The following is a 21206-nucleotide window of genomic DNA, read 5'->3' as shown; positions in this document are numbered from 1 at the left end:
AAATCATTTTAGATAAATTGATTTTAGAGGTAGACTTTTGATTCTCATTCTAAATTTATTCCAGAATCATAGCTTACTTCACATGTTATATCACTTATGGTCAGTATTTATATTTTAAGAGATTTTCAAATTTCTTGGTATAAGATTGTATGTATTATTTTCTAATGTTTTAAATTTCTTATGTATTTGTGGTTATTCCTATCATATACATGGTACCTGTTGGGCAGATAAAATGTATTATGCTCACTTTGTTGGGGATGGCTCTGCCCACGTGGAGGCCGTTGCCCAGGTGATATTAATGTGTGTTGGGGGTGGGCTAAAGGCAAGCGGGATCCTTGTGGCCTGGGGCTTGGTTTTGGGATTAAGCCTTTCCCACTCTTTTTGATGTAGGGTGGTGCGGTCCAGTCATGCCTCAGAGAGGTGACTTTGTATTAGAGACTTCCCTATTTTGTATATTGGATTAAAGGTTTGGATTTCTACACTATGAAATGGGGACAAAGCGGGAGCTTGCTCGCTTGGTTTCTGAGATTAGCATGAGAGAGCAGAGAGATCACAGCAGAGAGCAGAGAAAGGCCACGTGGAGGTGGCCAGGAGAAGCAGCCAAGATGGTGGAGTGTTGAGTGAGAGGCCAGTTTGTGCAGTTTGTGCAGTTTGTGGAGGGAGAAGGAAGGAGATGGGAAACAGAGGTGAATAAGTCTGGTGAGCTAGAAACCTTTGATTCTAGAAAACTCGGATAAGTCAGTGGCTTTGTGAGCACTGAATGTGAGTGGGTTTTGGAGCCCAGTGTGTATTTTTTACTTGCCCGCCGGGTGCAAGCTAGAATTAAAGCTAATGGCCCACCAGTTCTTGGCTCCGTTGTTTCTTTACCAACTGTCCAAATCCAATGTGAACCTGCATGGGCCGGGCTGCTTTAATGGGGGCCCTGGCTACTGGCCATACAGTACCAAATTGTTTTTCTAAATTTTAATGGTCGGTTAGATTGAATTTGCACTTTGCAAAGATAAAAAGATTGACTGCTAGATCTCACATCAAAAGTTTTCTGCTTTTTTTCTTTTTATCTAGATAATCAGAAACCTGTACAGAAATGTTTTGAAATTTTATCACACATATTTTTTTTATGTGCCTTGACCATGGGCCTTCAGCAGACCGAGTAACCCCTTGCTTGAGCCAGCGACGTTGGGCTCAAGCTGGTGAGCTTTTGCTCAAACCAGATGAGCCCTCGCTCAAGCTGGCGACCTCGGGGTCTTGAACCTGGGTCTTCCGCATCCCAGTCCGACTCTCTATCCACTGCGCCACCACCTGGTCAGGCATATCCCACAGATTTAAGTAACCAAATAATTTTACTTTTGTTAGCATTAGCCACAAGATGAATCTGTTAAAAGCTTAGGCTCTTAAATCTTAGTGATTTTGTAGAAATTAATCTAATCCCAATTTTATATCTCTAAAATGAGGAAGGTGTACCTCCAGGGTATTTCTGGGGATTAGGTAAAATGATGCATACCAGTGAATGACCTTGCCTAAAATCAGCACTCAGTAAATACTGTTGCTGTTAAAGTGCATGAAGATAAGAGAAGTAAGGCGCGATAAGCAAAAACGTGGTGAGTCATACTGGCCATTAAAACTTCAAGGGTTTATAGTCACTGCAAGAAGAAAGAATTTCCTTTGGGCAATTCAGGGGAGAACTTTTAATAGGAAGTACAAGGGGTACAATTTCAGTAGGAGAAGCATGCATGTGTTATGGTGATTATAGTCAGGGAACATAATATTGAAAGGTTTTTATGTTGTTGTTGTTGTTTTTTTTGTGTATTTTTCTGAAGCTGGAAACGGGGAGAGACAGTCAGACAGACTCCCACATGTGCCCGGGATCCACCCAGCACGCCCACCAGGGGCAATGCTCTGCCCCTCCAGGGCGTCGCTCTGTCGCGACCAGAGCCACTCCAGCGCCTGGGGCAGGGGCCAAGGAGCCATCCCCAGCGCCCGGGCCATCTTTGCTCCAATGGAGCCTCGGCTGCGGGAGGGGAAGAGAGAGACAGAGAGGAAGGAGAGGGGGAGGGGTGGAGAAGCAGATGGGCGCTTCTCCTGTGTGCCCTGGCCGGGAATCGAACCTGGGACTCCCGCACGCCAGGCCGATGCTCTACCACTGAGCCAACTGGCCAGGGCCAAAGGTTTTTATGTTTTAAGCTTGATGATTAAATGGACGTTATAAACAGATATTGAAAAATTGGGTAGAGAAGTTGGTTTTGTAAGAAAGAGGGTGAGTTTATTTTAGAGGTAGAAATTTGGCATTAGATAATGTAGCTCTAGATTCTAAAAGACACTGGAAATTCAACATTGAGATTTGAAATCATCTCCACAGTTTCTACACCCATGAAAAGTGCATGTTAATTCTAAAGAAGAAAGCCAGTAATAGAGTAGATGAAAGGCAAAATTCTGAATCTTGACAGTAGGAATCATTAAGTGATCATTGATAACACTAACTTTCTAAGATTTAAGCGTATATATACAAGGGTTTTGTTGTTGTTGTTGTTGTTTTCTTTTTCTGAAGCTGGAAATGGGGAGAGACAGCCAGACAGACTCCCGCATGCGCCCGACCGGGATCCACCCGGCATGCCCACCAGGGGGCGACGCTCTGCCCACCAGGGGGCGATGCTCTGCCCCTCTGGGGCGTTGCTCTGTTGCGACCAGAGCCACTCTAGCGCCCGGGGCAGAGGCCAAGGAGCCATCCCCAGCGCCGGGGCCATCTTTTGCTCCAATGGAGCCTCGCTGTGGGAGGGGAAGAGAGAGACAGAGAGGAAGGAGAGGGGGAGGGGTGGAGAAGCAAATGGGTGCCTCTCCTGTGTGACCTGGCTGGGAATCGAACCCGGGACTTCTGCACGCCAGGCCGACGCTCTACCTCTGAGCCAACCAGCCAGGGCCTATACAAGGGTTTCTTAAGAAAACTTATTACCCAGAATTGTTTTGTTTTACTCGATACCTTTGTTGTATTTCTAACCAGTATTTTTCAGAATTATGTTTTTAGAGCACTAGTTCTGTGATATGATAGACATCAATGTAGAAAAGAAAGTAACTTAAATATATGATGGATAATGTGTAAAACTTAATTTTATTACATATAAATGCGTGCATATTACTATCTAAGAGGAGAGGTGCAATAATAGGTACAAACTAGTTTGACTATGGAACCTGTTACAGAACACAAAGAGTTTGTGCACTGAGTGCTAGCAGAGCCAAACACTAGTCACCAAGAATAGCAGTGGAGAAATATTAGTTATTTTATTATGAATGGTGCCATCCAGGAGTACTGGAAGCTAATGCTCAAAAGACTGAACTCCCTGATGGCTGTAGGTAACAGATTCTATAAGGCAAAGTTGCAAGACTCTGTGGGTTAGGGGATCAGGGTTGCGTTGGGAGCTGATTGGTGGCAGGTGAGGTTAAGTGTTAGAAATCATTTCTTCACGTCTTGAGGACAGTGCTAAGGTCTGTTCCAGTGTCCCTCTGTTTGGTCTCATGGGAAAGTAGCTAGGGGGTCATTCCACCTTAGGACTCAGGAGCTGAAACATAACTTAGGTCAAGATGTCATCTTTAGCCTGCCATAGGTTGAAGGAGAGGGAGAGGAAGATATGATTTCTAGAGCTAGGACTTAAACTAAATTAAGGTCACAAGAACCCTCTGTTTCAAACCCTTTTGTTCAAGGAAATTCTAAGAAGCCTGTAGTCCATAAAGTGTACTTGGGAAAATTTTGCTTTATACCTCTTTGGAGAATGGTTCAGCTCATTAAGTTGTAGCTCAGAGCTCATGGAGAATACAGTGGGAGATCAGAATAGGAATCAGATTATTGGATTGTGTTGCAAAATGTGACTTTGGGCTTCAGTTTCTTCATTTATAAAATGTCTGCAAAAAGTTCTAAAAATTAGGTTAGGAAATGTATGTGAAGGCTGTGAGTATTGAGAAACACCGTGAGTCTAGCAATCTTTACCGTCTACTGTATATACATTTTTCCCCTCTTGCACTATATTCAGCAGGGGTCCCCAAACTACGGCCCGCAGGCCACATGCGGCTCCTGAGGCCATTTATCTGCCCCCTGCTGCACTTCCTGAAGGGGCACCTCTTTCACTGGTGGTCAGTGAGAGGAGCACAGGATGCGGATGCAGAGTACTATATGTGGCAGCGCCACAAAACGTGGCATTGCTCATGTACAGTACTACTTCCGGTGATGTGGGATGCATGAGTCAGGGCTCCGGAAGCATGTCATATCACTTGTTATGGCTAGCAGTGACAAATATGGAAGCAGACATTGACCATCTCATTAGCCAAAAGCAGGCCCATAGTTCCCATTGAAATACTGGTCAGTTTGTTGATTTAAATTTACTTGTTCTTTATTTTAAATATTGTATTTGTTTCCGTTTTGTATTTTTACTTTAAAATAAGAATGTGCAGTGTGCATAGGGATTTGTTCATAGTTTTTTTTATAGTCCGGCCCTCCAATGGTCTGAGGGAGTGAACTGGCCCCCTGTGTAAAAAGTTTGGGGACCCCTGATATACAGTGTGAGTAAAATAGGATTGTAGTGCCAGTAGCCACAGCCACCATCACTGCCGTCTGGCCCTAGTAGGTTCGCATTTAATTCGGACAGATGGTAATGAAACAATGGAGCCAAGAACCGGTGGGCTGTAGGGCCAGGAGCCACCATTGTGGCCATTCACATGCAGGTTCCCATTGGATTCGGGCAGACGGTAAAGAAATGGCGGAGTCAGAGGATGGTGGGTCATCCTATTGGTGTCTCACCAAGACAGTCAAGCCACAAGAGAAGACAAGGGAAAAGCAGAAAACCAGCTTTTCCCATGAAGGGCAAGGGATCAGGGAAGCCCCTGCAATCGTGATAGCAGGAACTGTGTGTGCAAGCTCCTGGTCTGTCTCACTGTATAGAGTAGAAAACCAAAAACCCTTAATCCAATATACAAATAAGTAAGCCTCTGATACAAAGTCACTTATCTGAGGCATAATTGGATTCCTCATGAGAGTGCACCACCCAGATCATACAATCAGTCAAGGGTGTGGGGAAAAGCTTAGTCTTAAAACTAAACCTTAGGCTACAACAACCTGGCCTGCTTATAGCCTGTCCCCCACACCCAATATAAATCACAAGAAAGCAAACATATATATCATATTTACAAGCTTATTTGGCCAACATGGGCCATTAGCTTTAATCCTAGCTTGCACCCACTTGGCAAGAAATACACACAGTGGGAAAACACTTCCCTTTCCATTCAGGACTCCCAAAGCCACTGACTCATCTAAGATTCCTAGAATCAAAAGTTCCTACCTCACCAGCCATATTCACCTCTGTTCCCTATCTCCTTCTCTCTGCACAAACTGGCTTCTCCTTCAGCACTCCTCCATTTTAGATGCTTCTCCTCTCCTCCACATGGCCTTTCTCTTCTCTCCTCTAGCATGGGCTCCTCTGCCCCATTTTATAGTGTAGAAATCAAAGCCTTTAATACAATATACAAACAAGAAAGTCTCTTATACATAGTCACTTATCTGAGCCATAATGGGATTCCTCATGAGAGTGCACCATCCCACATCATGGGTGTGGAGAAAAGCTTAGTTTTGAAAAGATCTTAGTATTTAAAGGGTGGGAAAGGCTTAGTCTTAAAACTAAGCCTTAGGCTATAAGGATCCTTCCTGCTTATAGCCTGTCCCCCACACCCAATCCAAACTATAAGCGAGCAAACATATATATCATATTTATAAACTTATTTGACCAACAAGGATATATTTCATTGTAGTTAAAAATTAGTGGGTTTTTGTCAGAGGTGCTACTTGTATTTGTAGCTGTATTGGGCAGATAAAATATATTATGCTCACTTTGTTAAAGATGGCACTGCCCGCATGGAAGCCTGTCACCCAGGTGATGGTATTGGTTGCCCTTCTTGCTTGGGATGGGCATGATTATATTGTGTGTTGGGGGCTGGCTGTGGGCAGGCAGGATCCTTTTAGCCTGGGGCTTGGTTTTGGGACTAAGTCTTTCCCACCCTTTTTGATGTGGGGTGGTGCACAATCATGAGGAATCCCATCATGCCTCAGATAAGTGACTTTATATCAGAGACTGCCCTGTTTGTATATTGGATTAAAGGTTTTGATTTCTATACTATAAAGTGGGGCAGACCGGGAGCTTGCTCTTTGTAGGTTCCTGAGATTAGCATTAAAGGAGAGAGCAGAGAAAGGAGAGCAGAGAAAGGCCATGTGGAGGAGAGGAGAGGCAGCCAAGATGGAGAAGTGCTGAAGGAGAAACCAGTTTGTGCAGAGAGAAGGAGATAGAGAACAGAGGTGAATAAGGCTGGTGAGCTAGAAACTTTAATTCTAGGAAACTTGGATAAGTCAGTGGCTTTGTGAGCACTAAATGAGTGGGTTTTGGAGCCCAGTGAGTGTTTTTACTTGCCCGCCGGGTGCAAGCTAGGATTAAAGGTGATGGCTCACCAGTTTTTGGCTCCGTTGTTTCATTACCGTCTGTCCGAATCAAATGCGAACCTGCATGGCCAGGTGGCTGTGATGGTGGCCATGGCTACTGGCTTTACAAGCTGCATTTTTTTTTTTTTACATTTATAACTGATCATTGCCTTTTTAAAAAAATTCTTGTTCAATTCTTTCATTATTTAAGTATTCAATAGCCTCTGTTCACTTGTGTATTCTGAAGCCATTTAGAAGTGCTTATGACACTTGAAGTACAGTATACTGCTGGCAGTCTGTAAAAAGAAATAATTTTTTTCAACAGTCCATATGTCTCTGCAATTCAGTGCCTCTTCAAAATCCAGTCTAAGCTATGCCTTGGTTATGACTGTTCACGTTATGTTTCCCTGGCACCCAGTTATGCAGATAGAAGTATGTTGATTTATACATATATTTTTAAATGTTGGGGACATTTTCTTAACTTATACCTTTAAGTATTATTTTTCATGATGTTAGGTTTTTCCCCCTCAGGTACTTTAATTATGTACACATATGATCTCCTTTGATCACCTTGCCATGAACCTCCTTGGCTTGTAATTGCCCAGGTCTTGAGGGAGAATGGTGGGAGATTAAGAAATAAACACAGAAAGAAAAAGGATGAGATTAGGAGGCCATACAGGAATAAAGGGGCAAAACCCCCCGGCCAGCTTTATTATATAGTGCAGAGAACAAATCTATTTGTAAAACAAGGAAATTTCTGATACTAAGTCACATATCTAAGGTATAAAGGGGAATCCTCATAAGAGTGCACCACCCCCCAGCATGTAACAGCCAAGGGTGTGGGGAAGAGTTTAGTTTTAAAAAGGGTGTGGGGAAGAGTTTAGTCTTAAAAGGGTGTGGGAAAGAGCTTAGTTTTATTTTTATTTATTTTATTTATTTTAATTTTTTATTTTTTGTATTTTTGTGAAGTTGGAAACGGGGAGGCAGTCAGACAGACTCCCACATGCGCCCAACCAGGATCCACCCGGCATGCCCACCAGAGGGCGATGCTCTGTTGTAACCAGAGCCATTCTAGCGCCTGAGGCAGAGGCCACAGAGCCATCCTCAGTGCCCGGGGTTAACTGCTCCAATGGAGCCTTGGCTGCAGGAGGGGAAGAGAGAGACAGAGAGGAAGGGGGGGTGGAGAAGCAGATGGGTGCTTCTCCTGTGTGCCCTGGCCGGGAATCAAACCCGGTACTCCTGCACACCAGGCCGGCGCTCTACCACTGAGCCAACCGGCCAGGGCAAGAGCTTAGTTTTAAACTAAGCCCTAGGCTATAGGACTTTTTCAGTTTACAGCCTATCTCCCACACCACCTTGGGTTTCTTCTTTATCATTCCTTCCTCACATTTCTCATTTCTATACTATGTGCTTGTTTTTTTTCCCCAATCTGTTCACCTTTGTGCCCCAGTTTTATTTTTATTTCTATAGGCTTTTTTTAATTCTAATTTTTAATTTATTGTGTTGACATGACTTCAAGTGTCTCACTCAATATAACACTCTGCCCACCACATCGTGTCCCTGCTCCACCCCATTCAAAGTTCTATGGGGTTTTAATTTTTCCTTTTCTGTTTTTCCTGAGTCCTTACAGTGCATGTTTAATCTCCTGTTTCTCTCATCATTTATTTTATTTTATGTAAAAAATTAGCTTTATTTGAGTTTTGGGAAATGTAGCTTTTGTTAAAAATTTAACCTCATCATTTCTTTCTAAATTATTTCATTTTTGTGTTGCTCTCTTCCCATATAAATCATTGCTTTGTTTCATGATGCAGCATGTGTTCACACTTTCACTCCATGAAAATTTTTTTGTGGTTAGTATTTTAACCTTTTTTTTTTTTTACAGGGACAGGGAGAGAGTCAGAGAGAGGGATAGACAGGGACAGAGAGAGATGAGAAGCATCAATCATGAGTTTTTCGTTGCAAGACCTTAGTTGTTCATTGATTGCTTTCTCATATGTACCTTGACTGCAGGCCTTCAGCAGACCAAGTAACCCCTTGCTCGAGCCAGTGACCTTGGATCCAGGCTGGTGAGCTTTTGCTCAAACCAGATGAGCCTGCGCTCAAGCTGGCAACCTCGGGGTCTTGAACTTGGGTCCTCCGCCTCCCAGTACGATGCTCTATCCACTGCGCCATTGCCTGGTCAGGCTGTATTCTAATCTTAATAAAAGTACATTGCTGTTTCTTCTTACAACATTTTTGTCTAAATGCTGTTGATAGTCCTTTTTAAAATCACTTTCTTGACTGAGTTAGGTTCCCATAGGACAGGGGTAGGGAAACTTTTTGGCTGAGAGAGCCATGAACGCGACATATTTTAAAATGTAATTCCATGAGAGCCATACAATGACCCGTGTATATTACGCATTATCCAATAAAAATTTGGTGTTGTCCCAGAGGGCAGCTGTGATTGGCTCCAGCCACCCACAACCATGAACATGAGCGGTAGGAAATGAATGGATTGTAATACATGAGAATGTTTTATATTTTTAATGTTATTATTTTTTTTATTAAAGATTTGTCTGCGAGCCAGATGCAGCCATCAAAAGAGCCACATCTGGCTCACGAGCCATAGGTTCCCGACCCCTGCCATAGGAGATGAGTGATCAGGCCAGCATCCCAGGGAGGTTGGTTGCCAAGGCAAATGCTCTTATCTTTTCAGTTCCTGCAAAGATAGAGTCCTGAATTGTCTTTGAGATTTCTTGTGCAACCTCTTCCCATCCACCCTTTCTGTTGTCAGGAACGGCAGAAGCTCAGGAGTCCCTGCTGCCACCTGGCTCATCTCTTGTTCCTACATCAGTTGTTGCAGGCAAGGGAAGTCTGGACTTTATTGTTGCTTCTGATCTCAGGAAAAGTATTTTTCCTGCTTTCTCAAATCCTCTGTCACCAGCTGCCCATAGGCCTGGACAGTAGGACCCTGTGCATAGAGGAATCCCCATGACAGATACTAAAACTCAAAGATAACTTTTTTTTTCTTGAAAATGTTTTTCTTAGAAAGGTTTTTGAAAGGTTGGTGACAGGGTAGGTGAACAGAGATTATAGAAGAGGGATGTAGGGAAGAGGAGCTATACTCTCCAGGCCAGCAGATGCTGTTAAGACTTGGGAATGTCAAGTCTAAACAAAAGCAACATCTCACTCTTCTTCAGAGTGGTGAGTAGGAGCTGGGAAGTAGAGCCAGGTGGAGGAAATAACAGTCCCTCCTTGGGAAGGGAGAAAGAAGTTGTTTTTGATTAAAGTTAGGCACCTCAAAGTACCTGATGCAGGTAATTAGGAAGACCCTGGAAAACTCTTCTGCTTCTCAGGAGAAGAGTTTCCTGCTTCCTGGAAATACTGTCAGAAAACTGTGGTTGAGGGTGTGGAATTTCATCTCAGACTGCAGCATCCTCCCCGACTGCAGGCAGCAAAACGAGCCCAGAAGAAAACGTGGTCCCTTTTAATTTCCAGGCTTTGAAAGTAAATATTTGGTGAGGAGTTTCTGAGTGGAGATTGAGGGCTGAGCTGAGCTTGATTGATATTTAACTGCTAAAGAATCTGCAATGTAGATTTTATTTTGCCCTTCTGCTTTTAGTTCCTTCCTGTGTTAGTGGGCCAGACAGGTCACTACTTTGTCCATTAAGTGAACTTCTAAAGCAGGGGTAGTCAACCTTTTCATACCCACCACCCACTTTTGTATCTCTGTTAGTAGTAAAATTTTCTAACCACCTACTGGTTCCACAGTAATGGTGATTTATTTATTTATTTATTTATTTAATTTTTTTTAATTTATTCATTTTACAGAGGAGAGAGAGTGAAAGGGGGGAGGAACAGGAAGCATCAACTCCCATATGTTCCTTGACCAGACAAGTGCAGGGTTTTGAACCGGCGACCTCAGTGTTCCCAGGTCGACACTTTATCCACTGCGCCACCAGAGATCAGGCAGTAATGGTGATTTATAAAGTAGGGAAGTAACTTTACTTTATAAAATTTATAAAGCAGAGTTACAGCAAGTTAAAGCATATAATAATAATTACTTACCAAGTATTTTATATCGAATTTTTGCTGTTTGGCAGAATAAATCTTTATAAAACAACTTACTATAGTTAAATCTATCTTTTTATTTATACTTTGATTGCTGTGCTACCGCCCACCATGAAAGCTGGAACGCCCACTAGTGGGTGATAGGGACCAGGTTGACTACCACTGCTCTAAACCTTAATTTTATTAGAACTGTGTTTATAAACTACAGAAGGGCTCCCTCTTGTGGTGTATTGTCAATCATGTACTTTTAAATTATTGTTGAAAGTAATTTTTTTCAGAAAACTTTTTATTTCCTATTAGAAATTGAAATTCAAGGTTCAGATAGTTTCCTCAACAAAGAATACCACAGAATTTAAAAAATGGGTAAATCTAGCTACTTTATAAAAAAGAAGCAATGTAATAAAGTGATTTAATATTACTTATGATGAATAATTTTCAGGCCCCCATGACATCTCTGAAATGTGCCCTCTAGTAGTTTTGTTTCATTTTTTTTTCATTACAGGTTAATTTCATGACACTTTACATATATTTAAATATTTGGATTTTGTCTTCATGTTTAAATGACAGTTGGAACATAAATAACATTGTGAGTCATATTATCTATCGTTCACTGATTACTTTTGCCATTTCTCTTTATGAGATTCAAGTTGCTGTAGAGCAGTCTGATCAGCAAATGTTTTTCATTTTCCTCTGCATAAAGTGACTTTTTCCTTGACTATTCAAAGATGTCTTTCCTCGTCTTGAAAATCCAGTAACTTTACTAAGGAACATCTTATCGTTGAAATTCCTGTAACAAAATTTTCTGCCCTTTAAGTTATAGAACAATCTTCACCTACATCAGGAAGTTTCCTAAGTTTTACCTTTGAATACATTTATTTTTAATATTTTAATTGAATATATGTATGTTTGATTTTTGTTTGTCTGATCTAATTTCTGTAATTTTCTCTGTAATTTTTAAGTCTTAGTTTCTGTTTCTTTAATTTTGTTTATATTTCTCAAGCCGCTTTGGTCAGTCCTTGTAATTCTCAGTCTCTTTTCTCTTTCGTCCAGCCCAATGATGAAAGTTTTCATTTTGTTTCATGCCTTTCCTGAGTTCTTTCAGCCCATATTTTTTCCTTTTCTAATTTCAGCACATTGATGATCTTATTAAATCCCTGCTCTCAGCTTTTGCTTTTAAGAAACAATTGCTTTTATTACTTTATTAAAGGTATGGAAATATGATAATTTTCAACATTAAATGTCAACATCATGGTGAATTTTTCTGGAAGCCATTCTGCCAGTTACTTTTCCTTTTTGGTTAAAGGTCTCATAAGATTATATTGAACACAAGCAGATAATCTTTCTGACTAGTTCAAAGTCAACCGAATAGTAATCTTAAATTACTCTGCAGAATCCATTTTGCCACTGTAACATAATCAAAGGTGTGATGTCATATTCAGGAATTAAAGTGGGGGGTTTTGGAGGACTATCTTGGAGTTCTGCATAATTTAATAGTCGTGCAGGAGAGGGCCTGGACTCTGTTCTGGACAAGCAGAGATTCTCTCTGTTGAGATGGATGTTCCTTATGAGTAAAGCTTTTATTTGGTCCCTGCATGCAAAGATTAGCATCTTATTTTTTTTTATCTGAAATTTCTTTTATTATTTATTTTTAATTGAATTTACTGAGGTGACACTTATCAACAAAATTGTACAGGTTTGATTATTAGGTCAAGTCTTTCTCTGGTGCTGTGGCTATGACAAACTGTCCCTGGTTCTGTCCCACTTCCCCGGCTTCTCTGTGATGGCAGGGAGACCATAATCTTCATAGAAGATGTTCATATTTAGTTCTGAGTTTATTAACTTATTGTTTCTATTATATACAGTATATATTTTACATCCCTCATATCATTTAACTTGTGCATATAAAGCCTACTAATTTTATTGTATATTAATGTGTATTTTACTACTTTAGTAAATTCTCTTATTGCTTTTAGTAGTTTTTCCATTGATTGTTCCATTGAGTGTTCCAGAAAGACAGTTATAACTTATGCACATCAAGATAGCTTTACCTCTTGATTTCCAATTCATAGCCCTAGTTCCTTTCTCTTTCTAATACATTATTGAAAAGTTGTGGAGATTTTGTAATTCCAAATTTTCGTGTTACTCCTGATTTTAGCAGTATATGTACATATACATATATAAGGATGTATACATACTTATATACTCATATATTTGATCATATTAAATAAATATTTATTTCTATTTTATGTTTTTAATATGGTTTGGTGTTGACACTTATCAAATGTTTACTTAAAAATCTATCAAAGTGATCATTTGATTTTTCTAATTAGATCTAATATGTTAAATTTTCTTAGATTTTTCTAATGTGATTTTAAAATTCTGCTGTAATTTTTAATATGTTTTTGGCTGTTATTGCTAATGTTTTATTTATGACTTTTTATATTAATATTACCTATAAGATTGGTCTATGGTATCTTTTGATGTTAATCTTTTTCACCTGCTGGTATCAATTTGTACTCAATTCTTAAAATATGATTATTGTCATTATTTACTATATAAAAGATTGAAAAAAATTATCTCTGAACTATGAGCTTGGGAATTAATCATTTTAGATTTTCAGATTTATTTGCTAGAAATCTCTTCTAAGGAATCTCTTATGATTTTTAAAATATTTCCTCTCTTTAGAGTTTACTTTCTCTTCTTTTGTGTATTATTTACATATATGTACTTTCTCCTTTTTCATTATGTTAGCTAATGGTTTATTTTACTGATTATTTCAAATGATTTACTTATTTCTAATTTTAATATTTTTTATTCCATTCAGATTTTTACTTCTTTATTAAATCTTTATTTTAATTAGAAAGACTTCTTAATTGTTTTCCTTTTTCATTGTTTTTTTAGGTGTTCTTTTGCATGTCATTTTCTCAATAGATATTCTATAATAACTTCATCTAGTGAGCTGTAGTGGTGTTAGTATTGGGAGCAACTCATTAATGTGTAATTAATTTTTATATATTATTATTTTTATTTTTTTGGTGTGGGTGTTTTATTTTTGTTTCGATGAGATGGTTTTGTTGTAAATACTGTCACGGTGACAGTGAACTACTTGGAGACCAGATGAAATGCTCTGAGGGTAAGGGCCGAATAGAGTCAACAATTCTGGTCGGCAGATCCAAGGACTGAAGCCCATCCCCAGCCATACTCAGACATTTAATAGCGAGTACCAATAAATCAAGAAAGCAGATAGAAGTTCTCAGGGGATATAATGAAGGACAAGGAACATGCTGACTTCTAATATCTGTTCTGAGAGCCTAAACATTTTCTGTTATTGACTCTTGTCCTGCTGTTTTGCTGCTTCCAGTACAGGGTCAGAGAGACCCCTGGACTCTTGTCCACCCAGAGCTTTCACCTTAGGGCGCCTCGCTGTCTCTGTCATCCCAGCTCTGTGTATTTTCATAGCATATTCCTACCAACTACTAACGTAATTATACCAAATAATTTTGATGTGTATTGTTTCTAGTGTCATTTCAAGGAACTTTCTAATTCTGATTACTTTAATCTAAGAATTATTTAACAGGGTTTTAATTTTCTTTGAAATTCAGGTAGAAGGGCCTTTTCATTTTCTGTTATCGGAGGTTTCTAGTATTTCATTTTGATTATAGAATGTTATTGTTATTTACTCTTTGGAATATATATATAGATATTTTTGCATTGAAATATATATTTTAGAACTGACCTAAAAATAGAAGACACACTTTTACCAGAAAATAGAATTTGACATGCTTTGCTAAATTCAGTGTTACTAATTATGTCTTCTCTTTTCTTGCCTACTTTTAACAATTTGTTCTCTTGGACGGAAAAAGATGAAAATTAAAGTCAGTTATTTTAACCTTTTCTGTCTATTCTTGCATCTTCAGCAAATTTTGCTTAATTAAAATTGCTGCTATATATTTTTATTTTTTATTTATTTACTTCTAATTTTTATGAAAATTTAAGCCTTTTTGTAATGGGTTGTTTTATTCTGTACTTTAAAAAATTCAATAAATTTGATTTTTAGAAGTTTTAGATTAACAGAAAAATTGTGAGGATAGTATATACTTTCCATTTCCTTCTATTATTAACATCTTAACTCTACTATGTTTCTTATGACTAATTGATACATCATCTATTAATGTTTGTACTTACCAACTGAAGCACATAATTTATTCAGATTTCCTTAATATTTATCTACTGTGCCTTTTCTGTTCCAGGACGCCATAGTACATTTAGTTGTCTTGCTCAGTTAGTTTCTCTTGGCTCTGATGATTTCTCAGATATTTCCTTTTTTTTTCCTGATAACTTTGGGAGTTTTGAGGAGCAGTGGTCAGATGTTTTGTAGAATGTTTTGCAGCTGGGATTTGCCTGATGTTTTTCTAGTGATTAGACTGGGGTTATGAGATTTTGGGGGAGGACCACACAAGCAAAATACCGTTTTCATCACATCATATAAGGGTTTATGCTGTCAGAATCGCTCATCACTTTGATGACCTTGATCACCTAGCTGAAGCGGTGTTTTTCAGGTTATTTCACTGTGAAGGCATTCTTTTTGTTCTCATCTTCCATGTTATACTCTTTAGAAAGTCACTATGTGCACCCACACTTTAGAAATGGGGTTTTATGCTCTATCTCTTTCTGGGTGAAATATCAACATATATTACTTCAAATTCTTCTGAAATAAAGATTTGTTTCTTTCTCCCACATTTATTTATTCAAATATGTATCCACACTGAAAAAAATGTGTGTGTATATATAATATATATGTGTGTATATGTATACACCCCCCCCCCCACGTACTTACATGCTTTGGGTTATAATTCAATGCTACTTTATTTTGTTACTCATAGTATAGTCCTTTCGGTTGGCTCCTGTGTCCCTGTGGCAGACTATCATTGTGGGGTCTTGTTTGTTTTGAGCACTTCTTTACTTGCTGGCACTATGAGAGGATCCAAGCTTATCCTGTATATTTCTTGCCACAGTCCTAAAATAAAACATTTCTCCAAAAGGCCTTTTAGTAAGACAATGGGAAATAACTTTATAATCTAGAACAGGGGTCGGGAACCTATGGCTCACGAGCCAGATGTGGCTCTTTTGATGGCTGCATCTGGCTCACAGACAAATTTTTAATAAAAAAATAATAACGTTAAAAATATAAAACATTCTCATGTATTACAATCCATTCATTTCCTACCGCTCATGTTCATGGTTGCGGGTGGCTGGAGCCAATCACAGCTGTCCTCCGGGACAACACCAAATTTTTATTGGATAATGCCTAATGTACACGGGTCATTGTATGACTCTCATGGAATTACATTTTAATTCCCAAACTACGGCCCGCGGGCCACATGCGGCCCCCTGAGGCCATTTATCCTGCCCCCGCCACACTTCCGGAAAGGGCACCTCTTTCATTGGTGGTCAGTGAGAGGAGCATAGTTCCCATTGAAATACTGGTCAGTTTGTTGATTTAAATTTACTTGTTCTTTATTTTAAATATTGTATTCGTTCCCATTTTGTTTTTTTACTTTAAAATAAGATATGTGCAGTGTGCATAGTGATTTGTTCATAGTTTTTTTTTTTTAGTCCGGTCCTCCAATGGTCTGAGGGACAGTGAACTGGCCCCCTGTGTAAAAAGTTTGGGGGCCCCTGTTTTAAAATATGTGGCGTTCATGGCTCTCTCAGCCATAAAGGTTCCCGACCCCTGATCTAGAATACAGTGATATGTACAGTTCCTTTTACTTGCACTCTTGCAAACCCCACTCATTTCCAAAGTCACTTAGGTTAGCCCTCTTACCCCCACCTGCTATTACAGTTAGATCCTTTTGAACTCTTAAATGATTTTTTAAAGTTTTATACATTAAATTTTACTCTGTGCTGTAAAGGTCAGTGAATTTTGTCAAATACATAGTGTCATACATCGACAGGCAAACTGTCATATATTCAATAGTAGAATAGTTTCACCACCCTAAAAAATTTCTTTCTGTTACATTTATTTAACTCTCAGCAACCATTGGTCTTTTTACCATAACTATGGTTTTGCTTTTCCAGATTGTTATATAAATATATTTGGAATCTTAAAGTATGATTCCTTTTGAAATTGGATTCTTTTATTTAACAATATGCATTTAATATTCATCTATGCCTTTCTGTCTTGATATGTCATTTATTTTTATCATTTTTAAGAAAAGCAATAGAAGAAAAATATTTAGAAATAATACAGACAGAGTAATATATTAGACACACTAGAAGTAGATCTTAGGCCCTGTTTTTCTGGGAAAAATGATATTACTTTATCATTAACACCTTACTTGGTGTTAACTATTACAGAGCCTTTCACATAGTACTGTATAAAATAGGTTAGCACCAGGCAGAGGTATTGATACCCTCAAAGCTTATTTAGCTGAAGTAAGTATAAAAGATTTGTGCTGAAGAGAAAGTGCAAAAATCAGCGACATTCAAAGGAGCATGCAGAAATAAACTCATACATAGAAAATGTTATGGAAAGCATGCTCTTTGGTTAATCCAACAGAATGCTACATCCCTGTCTCTTCCCACTAAAATGTATTATTACATATGATTTTGAAATAAAGTAATAAAAATGCTAGGATAAAATTGCAAATTTTTTTTTTTTTTTTTTTTTTTTTTTTTTTTTTTCATTTTTCTGAAGCTGGAAACAGGGAGAGACAGTCAGACAGACTCCCGCATGCGCCCGACCGGGATCCACCCGGCACGCCCACCATGGGGCGGCGCTCTGCCCACCAGGGGGCGATGCTCTGCCCATCCTGGGCGTCGCCATATTGCGACCAGAGCCACTCTAGCGCCTGGGGCAGAGGCCGAGGAGCCATCCCCAGCGCCCGGGCCATCTTTGCTCCAATGGAGCCTTGGCTGCGGGAGGGGAAGAGAGAGACAGAGAGGAAAGCGTGGCGGAGGGGTGGAGAAGCAAATGGGCGCTTCTCCTGTGTGCCCTGGCCGGGAATCGAACCCGGGTCCTCCGCACGCTAGGCCGACGCTCTACCGCTGAGCCAACCGGCCAGGGCCATAAAATTGCAAATTTATATGTAATCTTTTTTATTTACAGAGACAGAGATAGAGTCAGAGAAAGGAATAGATAGGGACAGACAGACAGGAACGGAGAGAGATGAGAAGCATCAGTGTTTTGTTGCAACAACCTAGTTCATTGATTGCTTTCTCATATGTGCCTTGACCGTGGGGCTACAGCAGACTGAGTAACCCCTTGCTCGAGCCAGCGACCTTGGGTCCAAGCTGGTGAGCTGCTCAAACCAGATGAGCTCGCGCTCAAGCTGTCCTCCGCATCCCAGTCCGACGCTCTATCCACTGTGCCACCGCCTGGTCAGGCTATATATAATCTTGAATAAGGAAAGACTTTTATAAGTCAAATATCAAACTCAGAATCTATGAAGTAAATTTGAAATGTTAGGTCACAAGAATAATATACAAGTGGCCAGTAAACATGGAAGAATGCTTAATTTCATTGATGCTATTTAAAAATAAAATTTAAAAATTATATATTTTGTAACCAATGAGATTGGCAGCTCTTTAAGTTTTATTATTTAAAGTATTGCTTTGGTGGTGGAATTGGATATTTGTATAACTTTTTGATCAGGCAATTTGGCAGTATCAAAATATATGTATTTATACACTTTGACCTAGCACTTTCACTTTTTGGAGCTTGTATTATAGATTGACTTATACAAATATGCCAAGATAAATTTTAAAATATTCATTAAAACATTGTTTTTAATAACCTAAACATGTATTATATAATAATCATAATAAATGTTGATCACTAATTATTAAATTTAAACTTTGGATTAGGTAAATAAGTCATAGGACATTTATGCTGTGGAATAATATAACAGTGCCAACAAACAAGTTTAAATACAGCTCTAATTTCTGACAGGACATAATAACTGAAAACTGGAAGTTGTTGAAATATGAGACTAGATATATTTAGTATGATTATACGTTGGAAAAAAAAAGTAAGTGGATCTGAATGATCAAAGGAACTATTAATGGGATTTATTACTTCCATCTAAGTTGCATGAGAGAACATACAGTGAAGTGAGGCAGGGGTTAAGGGACAGTTTTGTTTTTCTCTTGATATTCTTCTGTGTTATTTAAAATTTATACTAAAAAAAAGCATGTTTCATCCTCATGGATTACTTTTTCTGGGAAAAAATAACTAACACACACCAAAACCGCACAAGTAAACTCATATAATAAAAATGCCTACAGCTGTGGCCCTGGCCGGTTGGCTCAGCGGTAGAGCGTTGGCCTGGCGTGCAGGAGTCCCAGGTTCGATTCCCGGCCAGGGCACACAGGAGAGGCGCCCATCTTCTTCTCCACCCCTCCCCCTCTCCTTCCTCTCTGTCTCTCTCTTCCCCTCCCACAGCCGAGGCTCCATTGGAGCAAAAGATGGCCCAGGCGCTGGGGATGGCTCCTTGGCCTCTGCCCCAGGCGCTAGAGTGGCTCTGGTCGTGACAGAGAGATGCCCTGGATGGGCAGAGCATCGCCCCCTGGTGGGCGTGCCGGGTGGATCCCGGTCAGGCGCATGCGGGAGTCTGTCTGACTGCCTCCCCGTTTCCAGCTTCAGAAAATACAAAAAAAAAAAAAAAAAAAAAATGCCTACAGCTGCTACAGGAGGGTGTTTACCTATTATTAAAAAGGGAATTTACCCATTGTAAAATATAATTAGAAAAAATAATAAACCAAGAAATACATGTATGCTCTGTTTTTCAGTGCATCAAATAATTAGATTGTTAGTCTAATCTACTACCTCCAAGAAATTGAATATTGAAACTAGGAATTACGATTCAAATGTCTGACCCGGCTAGCAAGGTAACACAAATAATGCAGACCTAGCCCAGTTATAAACACAAATTATCTGCCAAAATATTCATCAACCTCGTATTAACAGGAATATGTGCAATAATATAAGATATAATTTAAATATAAAAATACATATTTTATGCATACTATTTGCATTTGAAAATTTGATGGGTATAAACCAGTTAAAGAATCTTAAGGATTGATGCTTTGGACGCCTTACGTATTTCATCAGTCAGGAAATAAGTCTTGATCTGATACTAGGAAATGAAAATAAAATTAAATGAGGCCATTGTTAAAATGCAAATTCTTGGATACTATACCAGATTCAAAAGAAAAGGGTGGAATATATATATATATATATATATATATATTATATATATATATTTATTTTTATTTTTATTTATTTTTTTATTTTTTTGTATTTTTCTGAAGCTGGAAACGGGGAGAGACAGTCAGACAGATTCCCGCATGCACCCGACCGGGATCCACCCGGCACACCCACCAGGGGGCGACGCTCTGCCCACCAGGGGCATCCCCAGCGCCGGGCCATCTTTGCTCCAATGGAGCCTCGGCTGCGTGAGGGGAAGAGAGAGACAGAGAGGAAGGAGAGGGGGAGGGGTGGAGAAGCAGATGGGCGCTTCTCCTGTGTGCCCTGGCCGGGAATCGAACCAGGGACCTCTGCACACCAGGCCGACACTCTACCACTGAGCCAACCGGCCAGGGCCTGGAATATATTTTTTAACAAGCATGTTTCTTTGTTCATTAACATGAGCAGATAGTTTAGGAAATATGGATTCACTATAATACCCAGAGCTTGAATGTAATTTTGAAGATCTTAATCAAATTTTAAAGAGAACCATTTTTCCTTTGATGAGATTTAAAAGAAAATCCTATAGACCCATAGATTGTTGAAAAAATAAAGTTAATAAAATAGTTTGAGTTATAACAAAATACTAGATATAACTTCCAAATATTACTGCTTTGTGGTTAAAGATGAATAATTACTGTTTTGGCCAAAGTATTTTATTACCCAAGTATACTTTTCAAATGTGTTTAAGATGTTGATTGATAATTCGGTATGGTATTTATATGACCTAGCACCATTTTACTTAATTCATTTGTGTTTATATTACCTAAAAATTTTATTCTTAAAGTATTATTTCTCACATTTGTTCTATATTTTCTAAAATTTAACATGGTAATATTTCATAGATTTTTAATGTGATACATATATTAAATTTGCTAAATATAATCCAAGTGAAGTGGCTGGAAGAAATAAAGGTTATGTTAGGCAGGCCTAATTTTTAAAGATAAATATTTAAATTATTAGCTGAATTTCTTTATATTCACCATTTTATTATTTCTTTTCCTCTATAGATACTTGCGTAATAGCAAGGAATAGAACCAGTTGTACCTCTTCAAGTTCTTCACTTTCCAACTACCTGTATGTCTTCATCTTGGGACAACTATTGCTGGGCATGGGAGGAACTCCTCTCTATACCCTGGGAACAGCCTTCATCGATGATTCTGTGCCCACACACAAATCTTCTCTTTATATAGGTAAGTTTGCTTTATAATATAAATGTCTCAGTATTATTTCATCTTATTTCTTTAATTTGTAAGTAAAGCATAACATGTGCTTATTTAAGAAGTTAGTTGTAATTTCATAGGTGCTTCCATGAGATAACATGTAATATTAATTTTTTTGTTTTTTGTATTATTTACTGGCATGTCCTTCAGTTGACTGCAGTTATGAATTTTGTGGGATTCTGTTTTTTTGTTCTGGGCAAGCCAGCCTTCCTGGAAGTGCCAACCAAGCAGTAGA

General features: G+C 38.9%; 1 protein-coding gene across 2 annotated transcripts in view; it reads left to right on the top strand.

The window, feature by feature from the left end:
* Nucleotides 1-21206, top strand: part of SLCO4C1 (solute carrier organic anion transporter family member 4C1) — a 76872-nt gene that overhangs the window by 33012 nt on the left and 22654 nt on the right. For both annotated transcript variants that reach the window (XM_066381908.1, XM_066381907.1), the window contains exon 3: nt 20759-20941. In XM_066381908.1, the coding sequence (XP_066238005.1) occupies nt 20759-20941 (183 nt within the window). The remainder of the gene's footprint in view (nt 1-20758; nt 20942-21206) is intronic.

The sequence above is a fragment of the Saccopteryx leptura genome, chromosome 4 (assembly GCF_036850995.1).
Source record: "Saccopteryx leptura isolate mSacLep1 chromosome 4, mSacLep1_pri_phased_curated, whole genome shotgun sequence".
NCBI classification, from domain to species: Eukaryota; Metazoa; Chordata; class Mammalia; order Chiroptera; family Emballonuridae; genus Saccopteryx; species Saccopteryx leptura.
The sequence above is the reverse complement of the archived record's forward strand: the minus strand, read 5'-3'. Positions and strand labels throughout refer to the sequence as shown.